Source organism: Geotrypetes seraphini, chromosome 17 (genome assembly GCF_902459505.1).
Source record: "Geotrypetes seraphini chromosome 17, aGeoSer1.1, whole genome shotgun sequence".
Taxonomy (NCBI): Eukaryota; Metazoa; Chordata; class Amphibia; order Gymnophiona; family Dermophiidae; genus Geotrypetes; species Geotrypetes seraphini.
Window position 1 is genome coordinate 46,241,200 of NC_047100.1, and position 19,459 is coordinate 46,260,658.

Here is a 19,459-nt window from a genome sequence, read left to right on the forward strand (position 1 = left end):
AGACCGCACCTTCAAAAAGATATAAAAAGGATGGAGTTGGTCCAGAGGAAGGCTACTAAAATGGTGCTTGGTCTTCATCATAAGGCATATAGGGACAGAATTAAAGGGAGATATGATAGAGACGTTTAAATACGTATGTGGCATAAATGCGCATGAGTCGAGTCTCTTTCATTTGAAAGGAAGCTCTGGAATGAGAGGGCATAGGATGAAGTTAAGAGGTGATAGGCTCAGGAGTAATCTAAGGAAATACTTTTTTTCAGAAAGGGTGATAGAAGCAGCAGAGCCGGTCCTGACAACCCTTTTTCCCTCCGGCCCCTGAAGCAGCACAGCTGGTCATGACAGCCTCCCCCCTTTCCTCCCAGGAGTGGTACTGGAAGGTGGAGAAGGGTGGATGTGGTCCCTCCAATGGAAGTAAAGAAGAAGAAGGGAACTACAGGCCAGTAAGTCTGACTTCTGTGGCAAGTAAATTAATGGAAACACTTTTAAAACAGGGATTTCTGGAATCCTGTGGATATCAAAACCCAAGACAACATGGATTCACTAGAGGCAGGTCATGCCAGACAAATTTTGATCAATTTCTTTGATTGGGCGACCAGAAAATTGGATAGAGGGAGAGCGCTAGATGTGATTGTATTTAGATTTTAACAAAGCCTTTGACAGTGTTCGACACAGGCATATAATAAATAAACGTCAGTGACCTTGGGATCGGCCCCAAAGTGACAGACTGGGTAATTATATTCCTTATGCATTCTAGCTTGTTTAAGTATGAAAAGTCTCATACCTAATTTGCACTTTCTAATTATCATTAGTATTTGCCACTTGTAATATAAATAAATAAATATTCTATTCCGCTAAGCCTGATCTATTTGATTGTCAGTAATCCTACTGGCACAGGGGGTTTGGATTTGAATCTTTGTATAGTTAAAGAGATTTCATAAACCAGACTGCTACCATAATATAAAATCTGTTTTTCAGTGTCCTGGCTACTGCCAGGCCATGTAAGCGACCTCTGTTAGCATTACCAATACGCTTATATTGTGGATAACATGAGGAAGGATCTAATGAAACTTGAGGAATGGTCTGAAATTTGACAACTAAGATTTAATGCTAAGAAATGCAAAGTCATGCATTTGGGCTGAAAAAAATCAGAGGAAACAGTACAGTTTAGGGGGTGAAGAACTTTTGTGCATGAAAGAGGAATGGGACCTGGATGTGATAGTATATGATGATCTTAAGGTGGTCATACAGGTTGAAAAGGTGACGGTGAAAGCTAAAAGGATTCTTGGCTGTAGTAGGTGAAAGGAGGTATTGATGCCCCTGTTTAAGATTCTGGTGAGCTCTCATTTAGAATATCGTGTACAGTTTTGGAGGCCGCACCTTCAAAAAGATATAAACAGGGTGGAGTTGGTCCAGAGCAAGGCTACTAAAATGGTCAGTGGTCTACATCATAAGGCGCAAGGACACAGACTTAAAGATCTTTGGAGGAAATGCGGGAGAGGGGAGATATGATAGAGACGTTCAAATATCCACGTGGCATAAATACGCAGGAGGCAAGATTTCAATTGAAAGGAAACTCCAGAGGGTATGGGATGAAGGTAAGATGTGGCAGGCTCAGGAATAATCTAAGGAAATACTTTTTTACAGAAAGGGTGATAGGTAGATGTGTGGAATAGTCTACTGGTAGAGGTGGTGGAGACAGACTGTGTCTGAATTCAAGAAAGTGTGGGACAGGCATGTTGGATCTGTTAGGGAGAGGAGGAGATAGTGGATGCTGCGGATGAGCAGACTGGATGGGCCATTGGGCCTTTATCTGCCCTCATGTTTCTTTGTCAACGTAATTGGATAACACAAGCGCACACTTATTTCATTTATTTGCTACAAATAGGGAACCACATGAAGAAATTCAACACAATCTGGGTGGCCATTTCTCCTGAATTATTACGTTTGAGGTAAAGAGAGAACTCCTGGCCCTAGAGTCCTGCTGCCGGTTCTGTGTACCAACCTTTTAGTGTTGGGTAGATAGCGGGTGCAGGTGCTGCCATCCCAGGCACAGTAAGGATCTCTAGCCAGACAGCATTCAGCACAGGCTTTGCCATAGTTGCCGCAGCGGTGCAAGGGCAACTGGGAAATGGACGATTTTGACCCAAGATATAGCTGTTGCTGGAGAAAAAAAAGGAGATAAAATAAGAAATAAGAGGGTCTACATATATCCAATTTCATCATCATGTTAAAATATATTTATTTCCAATGTTTCTGATGAAGATCTGGTGGAATTTTACCTACCGTATTTGTCGGCGTATAGGACGACTGGGCGTATAAGACGACCCCCCAACTTTTAGTTAAAAAATAGAGTTTTGTGTTATACTCGCCGTATAAGACGACCCCTTCTTCCGCATACCTTCTCTACCGCCCCGGGAGCAGCACAGCCGGCCAGGTTCCCTTACTTTTGTGGCACTTCCCCGACCGACCGACAACAGCCCCGGTCCGACAAACCTCCCTGCCCTTAACCGCGAATCTAAATTACCTTCTTACAGCTGCTGTAAGAAGGTATTTAGATTCGCGGCTACAGGGCAGGGAGGATTGTCGGACCCAGGCTGTTATAGGTCGGTCGGGGAAGTGCCACAAAAGTAAGGGAACCTGGCCGGCTGTGCTGCAACCGGGGCGGGGCGGCCGCCCCTCTCTCTTGGTAGCCACTCGAACCGCGAGGCTACTCTCCTTCTCCTTACCTGCCATGCCTGCAGCACAGAGCCGAACGGAAGTCTTCCCGACGTCAGCGCTGACGTCGGAGGGAGGGAGGGCTTTGTTTAAGCCCTCCCTCCCCTCCGACGTCACGCTGACGTCGGGAAGACTTCCGTTCAGCTCTGTGCTGCAAGCAGAGAAGGTAGGGAGAAGAAGAGCCGCGCGACTGAGTACATCCAGCCCCGCAAGTAAGGGCATGTAAACTGTACCCGGCGTATAAGACGACCCCCGACTTTGGGGAGGATTTTAAGGTACTAAAAAGTCGTCTTATACGCCGGCAAATACGGTATTTTTGTTTTACAGTAAGTTGTTCATTTTTTATATTTTATGTATTATTTGCTCTGTAATTTTAGAATGAACCTCTTGTTTGATTCTGAATTTATTACATTATCCCCTCCCCCCCCCATTTACTAAGCCACAGTAAAGGTTTCTATCATGCCTGGGTGCTAAATGCTTCAACGCTTATAGGAATTCTATGAGTGTTGGAGCATTTAGCTCTCCGGGCTGCGGTAGAAACCTCTACTGCGGCTTAGTTAAAGGGGGGGAGGGTATATTTTTCATTATATCCTATTTTTATTCTTTTGTTATAATCTGCTGTGGACCAAGAAGGATCAGGGCAGTGGTGTAGTAAAGGGGGGGAGGGTGCGGCCCTCCCAGTGCGTGATATTCCTAAGGGTGCGGCACTCCTCTTCCTCTCCTTTTTTACTTGCCCATGTTGGCATCGGTGCTTTCTTTGATGTCGCCTAGGAAGTGATGTCAAAGGGTGAGCTGACACCGATGCGGGCAGGCTGCTCACGCTGGAGAAGTTAAAAAAAGGTACGGGGAAAGGGGGCATGTGCATGGCAGGGGGTGGGGGAGGGGCACCGCTCACCGCTTACCGCTCACCCTTACTACGCCACTGGCTCAGGGCTTAATTTGTACATAAAAAGGAAGTGAAACTGTAGAGCCGGAAGAGACTTGGGTGGGCCATGAGCAGCAAGATTAGGGAATAGTGACTGCTCTTTGCTCTGCTCCACACACATCTCCTCTTCCTTGCAAGTTGCTTGGCAGGGAGCGGATAAAGCAGAATGCCCCTGCTGCATTGGAGTCTGAAAATAAGAGGTGGAACTGTGTTTCATGCCATTCCTCCACAAATTAAGCCCTGAGCAGGATAACCTGGAATGAAATGAAAGCAATGGATGCGGGCAGAACATAACCGCAAATAACTTTTCCTATGTTATTCACAGTTTTTCTGTAAAAAGCTCCAATAAAGATTTAAAAAATGTGAATAAACTGACCTATGCACTGTAATTTAAAGCAGACTTAGCTTGCTGATGAAATCCAATAGCTGGAACACAAGGCACATCAAGAAGTATCCGCTCCCTTCTGTTATTCAACACTCTTGCCTCTAGACCAGGGGTGTCCAACCCGCAGCCCAGCTTCTCTCTCCCTCCCTCCGGCGGGTAGTTTTCTGGCTGGCTCCCTTGCTGCAGTTGTCCGTGGGCAGCATCGGCTCCTTGTGTGCGATCTGTGGCTGTGTCAGAAGCGTTCCCTCTGACATCAGAGAGAAGGCTTCTAAATTAGCCATGAATCGCGAGCGAGGAGCCGACGCTGCCCGCAGACGACTGCAGCAAGGGAGACGGCCAGAAAACTACTGGATCCAGGAGACCCTGAGAAGACTGAGGCTGCACCCCAGATAGAGGCCCAGGATGAGCTGCAGTGCTCCTGGAAAGCACCTGGAAAGCACTACGGCAAGACGCATGGCAGACACAATGGGGAACAATATGGAGGACTTCAGATAAGATATTGTGTCTTGCTCAAGAGTCTGAGAGTAACCCAGTGCTTTGGTTGTGATAGGGACAATAGTCAGACTGAACAGGGCCACTTGACTCTGCTGGGATAGAAGAAGACTCCAGTTGTCTAAAGAAGAATCACAGGTTTCAAAGAAAAGACCTCCACTGATAAATGGAGAAAAGCTAGGGGCATTAGTGAGAGAAGCAAGTAATCGCGTTACGCTCTCATCTATAGAATTACCAGGCATCACAGAAATGGGACAGAACCAGGACTCTCCCGCGTGAGGAGCCAGCCAGCACCGCCCGCACATTTCACCAGAAAAACAATTGCAGCATGGGAGGGAGAAGGTCATGTTGGGACTCAAGAGGGAGGGAGCACAAACTTTGGACAAATGATGAAGGAAGGAGGGTGCATGAGCCATAGGACTGAAGAATGGAGGGAGTGAGGGGGAAAGGATAGCCTGACCAGTGGAGAGAGGGAGGGGGATTCTAAAAGTGGTGAGCCATGTGAATGCGGTCAAAAGGGAGATGAGAAGATGAGTGAGAGAGCAGTGAGTACAGAGGTAGAAATGTGGTAATGGGGAGTAGATAGCAGGAAATAGGAGGCTGGGAAAGGAGTGAGATGGGAAATGGGAGAGCTAGGGACTGAGAGAAGATGGAGAATTGAGAGGTAGCTGAACATTTAAAAAGAAGAAGGGTGAGAAAGAAGGCAAGATTTGAGTGGACAGAGGCAGAAAAGAAAAAGTTAAGCTGAAATGGAAAATCAATACGTTGGAGACAGGCATAAGAAGGAAATGGAACGAGAGGAGAAAAAAATGGACAGCAGACACTAGAAAGAGAATTAGTTGAAGATAGAGAAAAAGCAGAAAGAGAAACTGGGATCAAGATGATGGAAAAACAAAATGTTCAGACAACAAGGTAGAAAAAATTGTTTTATTTTGAATTTATTAACTGGAATATGTTAGCTTTGGGATATGTGCATCACAATTATTTTTGTATTCAGTGGCGTAGTCATATACAGCTGATTTAGGGGAGGGACTGGAGCCCAAAATTAGTGGATGTGCACCAAAGTTTCTCCCAGCCTGAGTGCAATTTACAAATACTTGAGCTACCTGAAGACATCTTCCTCCAGTCTGGCAACCCAAAATCTCCAAGCTTTGCAGCCAATGGCAATATCCGCAAGCTGACACTGCTTTCATGCATGCATGAAAGCCAAGGTGGGGTGGGGGGGGAGGAGGGAGGAGGGAAGGCAGAAGCTCTGCAATATTGCTGCCAGCTGCAGAACTTAGGAAGTTGGAGGGGAGGAGGTGGCTGGGACAAAAGCGTGCGAGACTTCGGCGTGCTGACATTGCAGCGCAATTTGGCGCAAGACCTCAGCGTGCCGCCTAAAAGTTACTTTTAAAAGCTCCAACGGGGGATGTGGGGGGGGAACCCCCTCACTTTACTTCATACTCTTCGCGCTCTATAATGGAGGGTTCCTATCCCCCCCCACAATGGCAGCGCGAAGAGTATGAAGTAAACTGGGGGGTTCCCCACTCACACCCCGTGTTGGAGCTCTTTAAAAGTAACTTTTTAGGCAGTGCACTGGGGTCTTTGTGCCGATTTGTCTGCGCTGCAATGTCGGTGCGCCAAAGTCCCGTGCGCGAATGACTATGAACCGCTCAAAGATGGACCAAAGCTAGGCATGAGAACCAGTTTAACTTTATCCTGCAACATTAGTGCTGCCCTTTACAGAATACAATTTTACTTACTCGTTTCGAAGAGATCTGCATGTTGGTAACTGGAGAAGAATCCTGGCAATAAAAAAGCAAGTGATGTCAAATGTATATTTTGGAAATAGCCAGGGCCATAAATAACATAACATACAGTAACATAACACTTTATTTTTATTCCACAAAATCTTCCAGTTCTATGCAGATGACAAAATAAGAAAAACTACACAAAGTGGCTAAAATGCAAATGTGGGCTGGTAACAGATGAAAAGACAGGAAGAGCAAGACTGTCCCTCTTACAAGTTTAAATTTCAAGTTTTATTTAAATTTGATTCAATCACTTATCAAATTACTGAGCAATATACAAAAATTAAAAAGGAAACAGATAATTTAAAACAAACGGGCTTACAGGAATATAACAAAATCTCAATATAATCCAATTTGGTAAAACAAAAGGGAAGGAGGGAGAAATTCATTCCTGATAGGATAGGAAACATTTAAGGCAAAAACATGTGGATTGGGGGAAAAGAGGAGAGAGGGCAAAAGAATATTGAGGATTGGGAGGGAGGGAGTGGCCTTGTGGTTAGAGCTGCTGCCTCATCACTCTGTGGTTGTGAGTTCAATCTGGGCATGCATGTGATGTCAATGTGGCAACATCTGCATATGCTCGGAGGCCTTCCAGACACAGCCCTGAGCTCAGGGAAGACAAGATGAGGTTCGTGGGGGGCAGGGTGGGGCTGGGGTGGAACAGGGCTGCTACGGTAGTGGGGGGGGGGGATTTGCTTGACTGATGAGAATATTATTTGCGCTCCTGACTGCTTCACCTTCTCTCCCAGAGCCACAAAGACACTGTTGATACATTCAGAGGGGTACCTCGCAGTACCATTAGTGCCAACATGGATGAGTAGCATTGGATAATAGCCACTAGACTTGATGAGTCCGGCAAGCTCTCTGTAACATCTTGAATTTTGGCACCAGACAGCACACCTCCTGGGAGATCATGTCTGGTAGGAAATGGTCGCTTCTGTACCTCTCAGAAGGGAATTACCAATCACTGCTACCAGCAACTTTGGGGACTTCAAGCTTTGGTCTTTTCTTTCCCTGGGATGCTCTCATCTACTCCACTTCCAGGGCTGCTCTTCAGTTCAAGGGTAGCTCGAGTCATAGTATTGAGCCTGCAGGGTCTCGTAACCTGAGTCCAGCTGTTTTCTATCAGTATGATCTCTTCTTCCCCACTGCTGGAAATGTTTGATGCCCCATGAAGCATTACAGCCTCTGCACTGTGAGATTGTGGGTTCAAACCTACGCTGTTCCTTGTGACCCTGAGCAAGTCACTTAATCCCCCCATTGCCCCAAGTACATTAGATAGATTGTGAGCCCACCAGGACAGACAGGGAATAATGCTTGAGTACCTGAATACATTCGTGTAAAACCATTTTGAGCTCCCCTGGGAGAACGGTATAGAAAATTGAATGAATGAATAAATAAATAAATGCTTCTCAGCCTTGCCACCTCCTCTCTCAGTTCCTTTATGAGGGACTCAAGCTGAAGACAACTTGCACATGGAACCACTCCCTCCGCCATGACCTTCTGTACTGGCGGGGTATAAAATGAATAATAAACAGTAACCAAAAATAATATCAAACGCCTCCAACGGGTCCAAAATGCAGCCATCCGCCTCCTACACAACCTCAACTACCACGATTCCATCTCCCCGGCACTCCATGCTGAACACTGGCTCCCAATTAGCCAACGCTGTACTTTCAAAGCCCTTGCTATTGCTCACAAGAGAATCTACTCCACCACCCCCTCCTACATAAAATCCAAGCTTCCCATCTACAACCCCACTCGCACCCTCCGCTCAAAGTCAGAGATACGCCTATGCACCCCCCCCCGGAAGATCCCTGTTCACAGAAACTGCCCACAAACGATCCTACAGCCACTTCATTCCACACCTCTGGAACCAACTCCCCCCCCAACTTAGACAACAGAACTCATTATTAACATTCCGTAAATCGGTAAAGACCCTCCTCTTCAACTAAAGATCTCCTCTGTCTTCTCCCCCCCTTAGGCCCCACCCTCCACTCTCCTATCACCTTCCCGAAATTCCAGTATGACCCTCTCTTACTCTATCTACTAACAAATTGTACCTAAACGCTTATATCTTTCCTTAAACTAAACTACTGTATTTCCCCCTTCTCTCTTTCTGCTTACTCTCCCTGTATTTAATTCTCTCCAAAAACTATAAATCCAATCACTAAACCTGTTGTACTACTTATATGTCTAGTTACTCCCCACTGTGTATGTTCATTTGTAAACCGTTCTGAGCTATTGGGAGGACGGGATAAAAATCTAAATAAATAAATAAATAAAGTAAACATTCTGCTTGCAAATTTTTTATCATTGTTTTTTGGTCTGTTAATAAATACAAATTTATGTATGTTTATTCATCTTTGTAATTCATTGGAATTTAATTGGTACTCCTAAACTCCCTTCCCTTCCATACAACATTGAGCTAGCATATACAGTACTCCCCCGAAATTCACGAGGGTTCCGTTCTAGGAGCACCTGCAAATTTTGAAAAACCGCAAATGTGGTTTAGGAGTGGATCGGAGGCGGGCTGCAGGTGTGGCGGCGGGTGCTAAAAAAAAACAAACAAACAATATTTAGGCTGGCAGGTGGTTTGGCTGTGTAGAAAGCTGACTGGGGGGGGGAGAGGAGGAGGAATCGGCTGTGCAGAAGGCTGACGAGGGAGAGGAGGAAGAATCAGCTGTGCAGAAGGCTGATTGGTTGATCCGAGGGGGGGGGGGGAAGGAGGAAGAATCGGCTGTGCAGAAGGCTGATTCGCGGACTCAGTCATTCCTTATATTTTCTGATCAGAAGAGGCAGTCAGAAAATACTGCGAATGACTGAGTTTGCAATTTGTGAACCACAAATTTGCGGGGATCCACTGTATAGAGTTACCATATGGCTCCAGAAAAAGGAGGACAGATTGATACATTCGGGTTTTACTTCCATTGAAAGCAATGGAAGTAAAACCCGGATGTCTCAATCCATCCTCCTTTTTCTGGAGCCAAATGGAAGTAAAACCCGGATGTCTCAATCTATCCTCCTTTTTCTGGAGACATATGGTAACCCTAAGCATACAACACATAACCTAACAGAAAAATAGCATTATAGAGGCTCATTTTCAAAGCACTTAGACACACAAAGTACCATAGAAATCTCTAGTAGTTTGAAAATGAGCCTCATAACCTCCTAGTGGTAGATGCTGTGCTGACAGAATTAATACTACAGAAAGTGGAAGGATGTTGTGCAGTGCCCTTCTATCCTACACATATCCTGTATGTTCCTCAGCTGAGGACCTGCAATTTGCACATGATAAAGTACAGGGAAGGCTCTCAAAGGCTGTTCCAGGGTAGGGGCCTCATGGGGAATGGAAGTTCTATGGGAATTTCCCTTTTATACACCTTGATGGCCAAAATCTCTAATGATCTCTAAAAGCATGATTCCTCCACATTGATATCTCACCTTGAAAACTTGTAGCTCCTCCAGCAGCAGTTCCTCCATGTTCTGCCAGCTCTCCTTGGGCACTGGAATCACTTTCAAGACTGTGCCAATGTCTGTGTAAACATAATTATAAAGATAAGGCTTGTAAGGAGGAGCACACTGGGTGCACAGCTGGCCCTCAAGAACCGCAACCAGGTCTGGTTTTCCAAGAACTCAAACTCTGCAAATTAACCTGTCTCTTGTCTAGGAAAGATACGTTTTAAAGGGATTTAGCCAGGTGGTTAAGTACTTCGTCAGCCAGATTGTACTAGTTGAATATTATAAGAACATAAGATGCGCCATCTCCGGATCAGACCTTCGGTCCATCTAGTCCGGCGATCCGCACACGCGGAGGCCCTACCAGGTGTACACCTGGCGTAGTTTTTTTAGTCACCTATATCCTTCTATGCCTCATAAGACATAAGAAGTTGCTTCCGCTGGGTCAGACCAGAGGTCCATCACACCTAGCAGTCCGCACCTGCGGCGGCCCAGCAGGTCTATGACCTGTCCGCTATGTAAAATCAGTAAGTAAACGGCGAAGGAACAATAAGCCACAGTGGTTTACTGCGGAGATCTCAGACCTGATCAAGGAGAAGAAAAAAAGCATTCATCTCTTACAAACAATCAGGGAAGCAGGACTCTAGAGCAGACTACCTGGCCAAATCAAAAGCCGTCAAAACAGCAGTCAGGGAGGCTAAATTCCTCATGGAGGAGTCTCTAGCAAAGAACATCCAGAAGGGAGATAAATCCTTCTTCAGGTATATCAGTGATAGAAGAAAAAACTCAGGCGGGATTGTACGTCTTAGGAAACCAGACGGAGACTATGTGGAAAAGGATTCGGAAAAAGCCCAACTATTAAATGAATACTTCTGCTCAGTCTTCACCCGAGAAGCGCCAGGGCTCGGCCCTCAGCTACAGACAAGGGTTGGCTCAGTTGACCCGTTTAGTAACTTTGAGTTTACGCCCAGCAGTGTCTACGGTGAGCTGTCAAAGCTCAAGGTTAACAAAGCAATGGGGCCAGACAACCTGCACCCCAGGGTGCTTAGGGAGCTGAGTGATGTCTTGGCGGAGCCACTGTCCGCGCTCTTCAACCTCTCCCTTAGTACAGGCAGCGTCCCGTTGGACTGGAGGACGGCTAACGTCATTCCACTCCACAAGAAAGGCTCAAAGATGGAGACAGCAAACTACAGACCAGTGAGTCTAACATCGATAGTGATCAAACTAATGGAAACTCTAATCAAACACCAATTAGATAAGATCCTGGATGAGGAGAATCTACGGGATCCCCGACAACATGGATTTACTAAGGGGAGATCCTGCCAATCCAACCTGATCAGCTTCTTTGACTGGGTAACGGGGAAGCTGGATATTGGGGAGTCCCTGGACATCGTGTACCTGGACTTTAGCAAACCATTCAATAGCGTACCACACCGCAGGTTACTGAGCAAGATGAGTTCTATAGGATTAGGTAACACATTGACGAAATGGGTTGGGAGCTGGCTTGGAGGTAGGCTCCAAAGGGTGGTGGTGAACGGCACCCCCTCCGAAATGACGGAGGTGATTAGTGGAGTACCACAGGGCTTAGTCTTGGGCCCAATCCTATTCAACATCTTTATAAGAGACTTGGCAGAAGGGCTTCGAGGTAAAATAACATTATTCGCCGATGATGCCAAACTGAGTAATGTAGTGGGCAAATGCACAACAGACGAAGATTCAGTGCCCGACAACATGATGCACGACCTACTCCTACTGGAGCGATGGTCTAGGACATGGCAACTCAACTTCAATGCCAAAAAATGCAAAGTTATGCACCTGGGCAGCCAGAATCCATGCAAGTCTTATACCCTTAATGGCGAGATCCTAGCAAAAACGGTAGCAGAACGAGACTTGGGGGTAATCGTCAGTGAGGACATGAAGTCTGCCAATCAAGTGGAGCAGGCTTCGTCCAAGGCAAGACAAATCATGGGCTGCATACGAAGGGGTTTCATCAGTCGTAAGGCGGAAGTCATTATGCCATTGTATAGATCCATGGTGAGGCCCCACCTGGAATACTGTGTGCAATTCTGGAGGCCGCATTATTGCAAGGATGTGCTGAGACTGGAGTCGGTGCAAAGAATGGCCACCCGGATGGTCTCGGGACTCAAGGATCTACCATACGAAAAACGGCTTGACAAATTACAGCTATACTCGCTCGAGGAGCGCAGAGAGAGGGGGGACATGATCGAGACGTTCAAGTATCTTACGGGCCGCATCGAGGCGGAGGAAGATATCTTCTTTTTCAAGGGTCCCACGACAACAAGAGGGCATCCGTTGAAAATCAGGGGCGGGAAACTACGAGGTGACACCAGGAAATTCTTTTTCACTGAAAGAGTGGTTGATCGCTGGAATAGTCTTCCACTACAGGTGATTGAGACCAGCAGCGTGCCTGATTTTAAGGCCAAATGGGATCGGCACATGGGATCTATTCACAGGGCAAAGGTAGGGGAGGGACATTAAGGTGGGCAGACTAGATGGGCCGTGGGCCCTTATCTGCCGTCTATTTCTATGTTTCTATGTTTCCTTGACATAGCCCTATGATCCCCCTTTTTCTTCTATCTATACTCTTCCTAACCTATCACTACTTTTATCTGTACCCCTCTTCCTAGCCTATCTCTCTCACATGCTTATAGCTGGATTATAAAGAGTTACAGACTGAACTTAATTTTAGCAGCTACAGCTGCCAGATAAGTAAAGCACCGATGGCAGTTTCATTTTTTAAAAAAAAAAATCTATTTGGGAGTGCTGATAAATTACGTGTTAGTGATGACCATGTAGCTGCTTTTAAGCATGTTAGACCTGCTTGTTTTGCAGGTCTAACTGATGCACTGAAGTTATGCAGAAAGAAGCTGAATTTTGCCACTGTCAGTATAACGTTTTGGTTGGTCCTCAGTGTACCCCTAACCAGGGCAGGATTAATTCGTCGAGTGCCCCTAGGCACACAAGCCCACTGGGCCCCCTGCCCCTGTTTATTTACCCATTTTCTTATTTACTTCTTTATTTCCACTTTATTTCTTTTATTTTAAAATTAAAAACTAACAACAAAGATTACCATACCAGTGCCAGTATACAGTTTTTCTTCTATGCAACCTCCAAACATCTCGGAGCAAATCCCCCCTTCCTTCCTAGAGGAAGAAATCTTCAGCTGGCAGGGTTTTGGGAAGCCCACAAATTTATATTTTGCATTTGGGTAGGAGGCATGGGATATGGCGGGAAAAAAATTTAGTGCCTGTCATTTTATTGGACTAATACATTTCTCAATTAGCTTTCAGAGGTTAAAACCTCTTTCTTCAGGTCAGTAAACTATATTGCTGTTACAGTATCCCTGTCCTGATCTGAGGAAAGGAGTTATGGTCTCTGAATTAGTAAAAAATGTATTAAAATTAGCCCAATAAACAGGATCACCTTATTTCCATTTTTTATTAATAAACAATTATCAACACAGTTACAATAATACTTTATCCTAAAGCAAAAATAAAATAAATAAAATAAAGAGAAATTTTTTTCTACCTTTGTTGTCTGATTTCTACTTTCCTCATCTTCAAGTTCTCAAGTTTATTGATTCTTAATGAATCGCCTATTATAAATTACTAGGCGATGTACAAAACCATAAAACATGTAAAATAAACAATGGTGATAATATAAAAACTGATTTTTGTTATAGATTAAAACAAACAAAAAAAAATGACAAACAAAAATACTTATATATTAAAACAAATATTAGTTTTAGACACAGTACATACAAGAATTGTGAGGAAAAATGGGGGAGAAATTACAATATTTTAGCAAGAAAAAGAGGGTTACATCATTCTCTTCCTTCCATCCAGTGTCTGCCCTCTCTCTGCCTTTTCCATATGACATTTGCTCTCTTTCTATGCCTCTTCCAGAAACTGTCTGCCTCTCCCTTCTATCTCTCCCTCCCCCCCCATTGGTGTGGCATCCATTTACTTCTCTCCACTCCCCCCATGGTGTGGCATCTGTCTTCTTCCTTTCTATCTCTCCCTCCCAGCAGATTTTAGCATCTCTCTCCTCCCCTTCCCTTGCTCTGGCATCTCTCTCTTCACTCCTTTCCTCCTGTTATTCCCTGGTCTTCCTTCTCAATTTATTTTCTGCCTCCGTCTAAATTCTTTCTTACTATTCAGTCCTCAATTTCCCTCTTTCATTGTGTCTACCTATAGCTTGCCACCTCTTTCCCTCACCCCTTTTCAGTATCTAACTCTCCTCGTCCCCCAATCCAGCATGTGCCCTTTTTTTCTTTCTCCTCCCCACTTCCTTCAAGGGTTTGCTCCCCTCTCTCACCCCCTTTTCCATTCAATGTCTTTCCCTCCCTCCCCCACAATTCCATTCAGCATCTGTCCCCCCTCTCTCTACCCCTTCCATCTACTGCCCACCCTCTCTCTCGCCCCTTCCATCCACTGCCCTCTCTGCCCTTTCCATCCAGTGTCCACCCTCTCTCTCTCTTCCATATGGCATCGTCCCTCTTTCTTTGTCCCTTCAAAACACTGTCCAGTGCCTCTTCTCTCCTTTGTACATGATTCATTTCAGCTTCACCCCCTCTCCATTTTTCTGTCTCCACCCCTTCCCCTATGCTCTGGCATCTCTCCTCCTTTCCTTCCCACACAACCCCATGGCCTGGCATCTCTCTCCTTTCTTTTATATCTCCCCCTCCTTGCTCTGTCATCTCCTCTCCTTTTTTTTACTCTAGTCTGGTATCTATCCTTTCTCTTCTTTCTTTACCTCTCCTAGAGGTCTCACCTGTGCCAAGGAAAAGGACATCATACTGGCCATCGGCAGCAGTGACCCTGTCCACAGCAATCTGTGTAAAGATGTAATCCACGTTAGTTTTTAGGAAGATTGGCCGATGGCTCAAGGGCACCACAGGGTTGTACATCAGTGGGTGGTTGCGGGCAAACTGGATCACCTCATCTGGAAAATTCTTGGTGGACTCAAAGCTGCCAAAGGTTTTGCTGGGGCACTGATAGAAGAACAGGAAGGATGTCAGATAAGCCACTTAGTAAATATTACTAATTACAAAGTAATTACTTAAGCATTAATGTTAGATAACTAGTGTTGTGCCATCAGTTGTAGATGTAGAGACCCCTGGAGTTTTGTCTTGCTTTAATAGCAGATACCTCTGGTGGTTCTGAGAGTATTGTGCTATGACCTGTTTATACCCTTGCAGGTTCCAGAGCGAGTGGGGGAGGGGCTTCTGACCAATGAAATAACGGTAGGAGGAGACTCTTTTTGGAGGAAAACTGGGAATAGTATAAAACCCTAACCCTTTCTTTGGTTTCATGGCCATTGTACCTTAAAGTAAGGGGAAGAGTCTTTGGCTGGCTCAGCCATTGTATCAGAAAGAGCAGGAAAATAATGAGAGATGACAGGGGTTGCTTAGGCCTCTGTATTTCCTTGGGAGAAATTATGCAGCTGTGGAGCACAAGAAAGCAGCAAGGTGGCACTGGTCCTGGAACTCCCTAACAAGTCAAGTCTTTTCTGCTCTGCAACAATAACATTTAATTAAATCAATGGACACATAGCCTAAACAAGATGGAACCAAAGAAGCCATCTACCTGAGTGCAACCAGCACCAACATTTATGCAACTCCTATAGCCTCTAATAAAGGGTTTGCTATCAAGCTAACACTTAGTTATTCGTACTTGTTGAATGGAAGAACAGTAAGTCATAGGGGAAAACACCCTCCAGGGACTCAAGACAAAGTTAGATAAGTTACTGCTGAACCATAATGTACGCAGGTAAGGCTAGACTCGGGGCAATGGTCTTTGACCAAAGGGCTGCCGCGTGAGCAGACTGCTGGGCATGATGGACCACTGGTTTGACCAAGCAGCGGCAATTCTTATGACATTGTGACCCAGAAATTCTTTCACATTTGTCTAATGTCAGATTTACTTATATTTACACATTTAATTTATGTCCATAGCATAATGATAGCATTATCACCTGTTTAGTGCAAAATTATCAGTTGATTTTAAGGGAAAAATAGATTTTACTGGTGCTTATTAAGCTATCCCAAGGATGGACTAAAAAAATTTGTAGAAAAAATATTTTGTGATCAAGCACATACAACTTCAATTAGTAAAGTTTCCCCAACTTTAGGTTTTTCTGGAGAATCCTACACTACACAATCTACGATATTAAAACCCTTACCTAATGGACAGCCATTAAGCATTCAGTACATACAGGCAATCATTTTAAAGTCCTGTACCTGTGGGTCTGCTAATGAATTTGCAAAGAGAAACTGCCCTGGGCCCTCCTGCCTGGTTTTGTATTTTTTTTAATTATTCCCTAAGCTACACTAACCTAGTCATTAGGTTCAATCTAGCCAGTCCTCCAGCTGAAAGGATCTGTATTCATGCATTAATCCCAAGCACTCTTAGGAGAGATTGAGGTACAATGGTACAGATTCTATCTTCTTCAAAGCTTTTGACTTCTGGTGTAATCATTCTCATGGAAGAGAAGACATCATCACACATCTAAGATTTTGGCTTCTCGGATTTAGAAACTTACCATGCCTGGGCGTGGATATGGTACGCGGCCTTGATATGACACCCACTGGTAATTTGGTCCCTCTTTGTGGGCAAAGGGTCCCAGGAATGCTCTGCGGATGTCGTTCATGGTATAAAGACAGACAGCCGAGCCTTTGAACACCATGCTAAGGAAATAAAGAACACAGTGTGACACAGGGACAGGAAGGGAGAACAATAAAATCAAGGTACCTTCCATTAGTCATGGTTTTTAATCTTTTAAGAGAGAATGCAGTTGTAATTTCTTATAATGTTTCTTTTCAATATATGATACCATGTTACATTTATTCACAGGTTTTTGGGCTTATCAGAGCCGGAAAGGGTCCTATGACTCTGATTGGCCCGGATGCCCCATAGGAGGGGGCCTTAGGACCCTTCCCGGTGCATCTGGGGAGGGGCCTGAGGCTCTGATTGTCCCAAGTTGTTTAAGGCCCCTCCCATAGAAAGTATGTATTCAGGGCTGGCTTAATCTATGAGCCAGGTTAGGTTCTGACCCAGGTTAGGGCTTAAAGGCACTAACCGCCCTTGCCCGTGACATCATTGGCCCATGGATTAGGCTGACTTATCCGCTCACCCACCCTTACCTGACACAGGTGCCATCTAATGATCCCAGAAGCCGGACAGGGAGATAAAAATCCACCTTGCATCTCCCTCTGGATACAAGTTTATTTGTGGGGTTTTTTAAAGAGCCACGGCAGCAATTCCTATTGCAGTATTCTCCCCAGAAATTTTTACAGCCGGGTGGCATGAAAAAGCAGCCGGGTGGGGCAGGACAGGGAAATTTGGTGGTGGGGAAAATTAAATGTGTACTATTTTTATTAGTTAATTATTATTAATTATTTTCCAGTGCTCAATATAACTTCCTTTTTTAAGGTTTGACACTTGTGCAAGAATATTTTTATTAAATTTAAGAAGTATTCAATTCTAGAAGTGAATAATTAGATATTTGCCCTCTTTCAAATGGTATAGAGGTTTAAAAAAGGGAAATGTATTAATGAATTCATTAGGTTCAATCTAGCCATTTATTTCTACATGAATTTAAACAACTAAAAAATATATATAAATATAGCTCATCCAGTCATACAAGAAATAGCTCTACACCACCTCTAATAATGTTTTGATCACTAGGTTCCTTCCTGAGGTCTCACTGAGGATATGAAATAGATGAAACAGACCTCTTCCACATAATTTATAGAGGTGTTACTGAGCCTTGAAGGAGACCTGTGTAATTGCACTAAGGCAAAATACAAATGTAGCAGGTAAAGATCATAGTGAGAGCTAGGGCAAAACAGTTTAGGTAAAGATGCAGGTAATAATTAGGAATGTATTAAAAATATTTTATTTTTATTTGCTTATAATATCATTTGAAAGCTGCTTGATGGCCCATGTAAAAATAAGTTTCTGTTTTGAATTCTAGATGTCTGATATCCATATTTCTTGAAAAATAAATCATGATTTTAGTGCTAACTGAAAATCCAAAGGTTAGAAACATGATGGCAGATAAAGGCCAAATGGCCCATCTAGTCTGCCCATCTGCAGTAACCATTATCTCTTTCTGTTTCCAAGAGTTCTCATGTGCCTATCCTAGGTCCTTTTGAATTCAGACACAATCTCTGTCTCCACCACCTCTTCTGGGAGACTGTTCCATGCATCTACCACCCTTTCCGTAAAAAAGTATTTCCTCAGATTACTCTGGAGCCTATCATCTCTTAACTTCATCCTATGCCAGTGGTGTCAAAGTCCCTCCTCGAGGGCTGCAATCCAGTCGGGTTTTCAGGGTTTCACAAATGAATATGCATGAGATCTATTAGCATACAATGAAAGCACTGCATGCAAATAGATCTCATGCATATTCATTGGGGAAATTTTGAAAACCCAACTGGATTGCGGCCCTCAAGGAGGGACTTTGATACCCTTGTCCTATGTCCTCATTGCAGAGCTTCCTTTCAAATGAAAGAGACTCAACTCATGCACATTTACATTACGTAGGTATTTCAATGTCTCTATCATATCTCCCCTCTCCTGCCTTTCCTCCAAAGTATACAGATTGAGATCTTTAAGTCTGTCTCCATACACCTTATGATAAAGACCACACACCATTTTAGTAGCCTTCCTCTGAACCGCCTCCATCCTTTTTATATCTTTTTGAAGGTGCAGCCTCCAGAATTGTACACAATATTCTAAATGGGGTCTCACCAAAGTCTTACACAGAGGCATCAATACTTCCTTTTTCCTACTGGCCATACCTCTCCCTATGCAACCTAGCATTGTTCTAGCTTTTGACTAGACAGAGTATAAAGTATAGTCTCAACCTTAGGGGAGGTGTTTCTCAAGCCTTTCCTGGAATAAACCCCTAGCCAGTCCATTTTCTAGGATATCCCCCAAAAATATGCATATGAGAAATTTGAATGCATTGTCTCTACTGCATACAAATTCCAAACACTCTTTATTAAACTTCATCAATGTTTTATTTCTAACTTCACTATTTTCATATATAAATATAATTTATCACTATTAAATCCAAATCTCATCAATAATTTAAACATCAACAATATATCATTCACACCTCATTCATACACAAACCCTTCCAACCCACGTTATTACATAATAACATATACATAACACCATCACAATATTAATACAACAAATTTTGTTGTACAAGACCCATACCAAAGGGTCACATATGAATAGAAAACTGTCCTTATTGTGTAATCCACTCCTTCTTTATGTACATTGCATATGTTCAGAGACCTCTTGTAACTCCAATGAGTGTTCCTTGTGAGAGTTGCAGTCATCAAAATATACCAAGCCTGACACAGTTCTGTGTTTCGCCAGTAGGCGTCTTCAGGAGCTTAGGATGGTGAGGGCTCCATGTTTGTTAAACATTCTCATAATTCGTCGTAGCATTTACAAAGACAGCTTCAAATGGTAAGACATCCAAACCAGGATTATTCCACCACACGAGTCGATTCACAACTCAACTGGAGACAAATGAACTTCCACATAAGCTCTAGCAGCAAGTCCCATCAAATTCAGCGCTCAATAGTCAGTGCTAGTGCCCAGAACTCAATATCTGGGGCTAATGTAGCCCTCTGTAAAAAGGGCTCAT

The 19,459-nt window shown here is 44.1% G+C and overlaps 1 protein-coding gene across 2 annotated transcripts in view; it reads right to left on the minus strand.

The window, feature by feature from the left end:
• Positions 1–19,459, minus strand: part of SEMA3B (semaphorin 3B) — a 251,525-nt gene that overhangs the window by 28,006 nt on the left and 204,060 nt on the right. Inside the window, exons 11-15 of one of the 2 annotated variants that reach the window (XM_033925997.1) lie at positions 16,334–16,478; positions 14,564–14,624; positions 9,755–9,846; positions 6,263–6,304; positions 2,003–2,160 (exon numbers count right to left, since the gene is read on the minus strand). In XM_033925997.1, the coding sequence (XP_033781888.1) occupies positions 2,003–2,160; positions 6,263–6,304; positions 9,755–9,846; positions 14,564–14,624; positions 16,334–16,478 (498 nt within the window). Of the gene's footprint in view, positions 1–2,002; positions 2,161–6,262; positions 6,305–9,754; positions 9,847–14,563; positions 14,784–16,333; positions 16,479–19,459 lie in introns of both variants that reach the window. The other variant, XM_033925996.1, reaches the window with a different exon arrangement.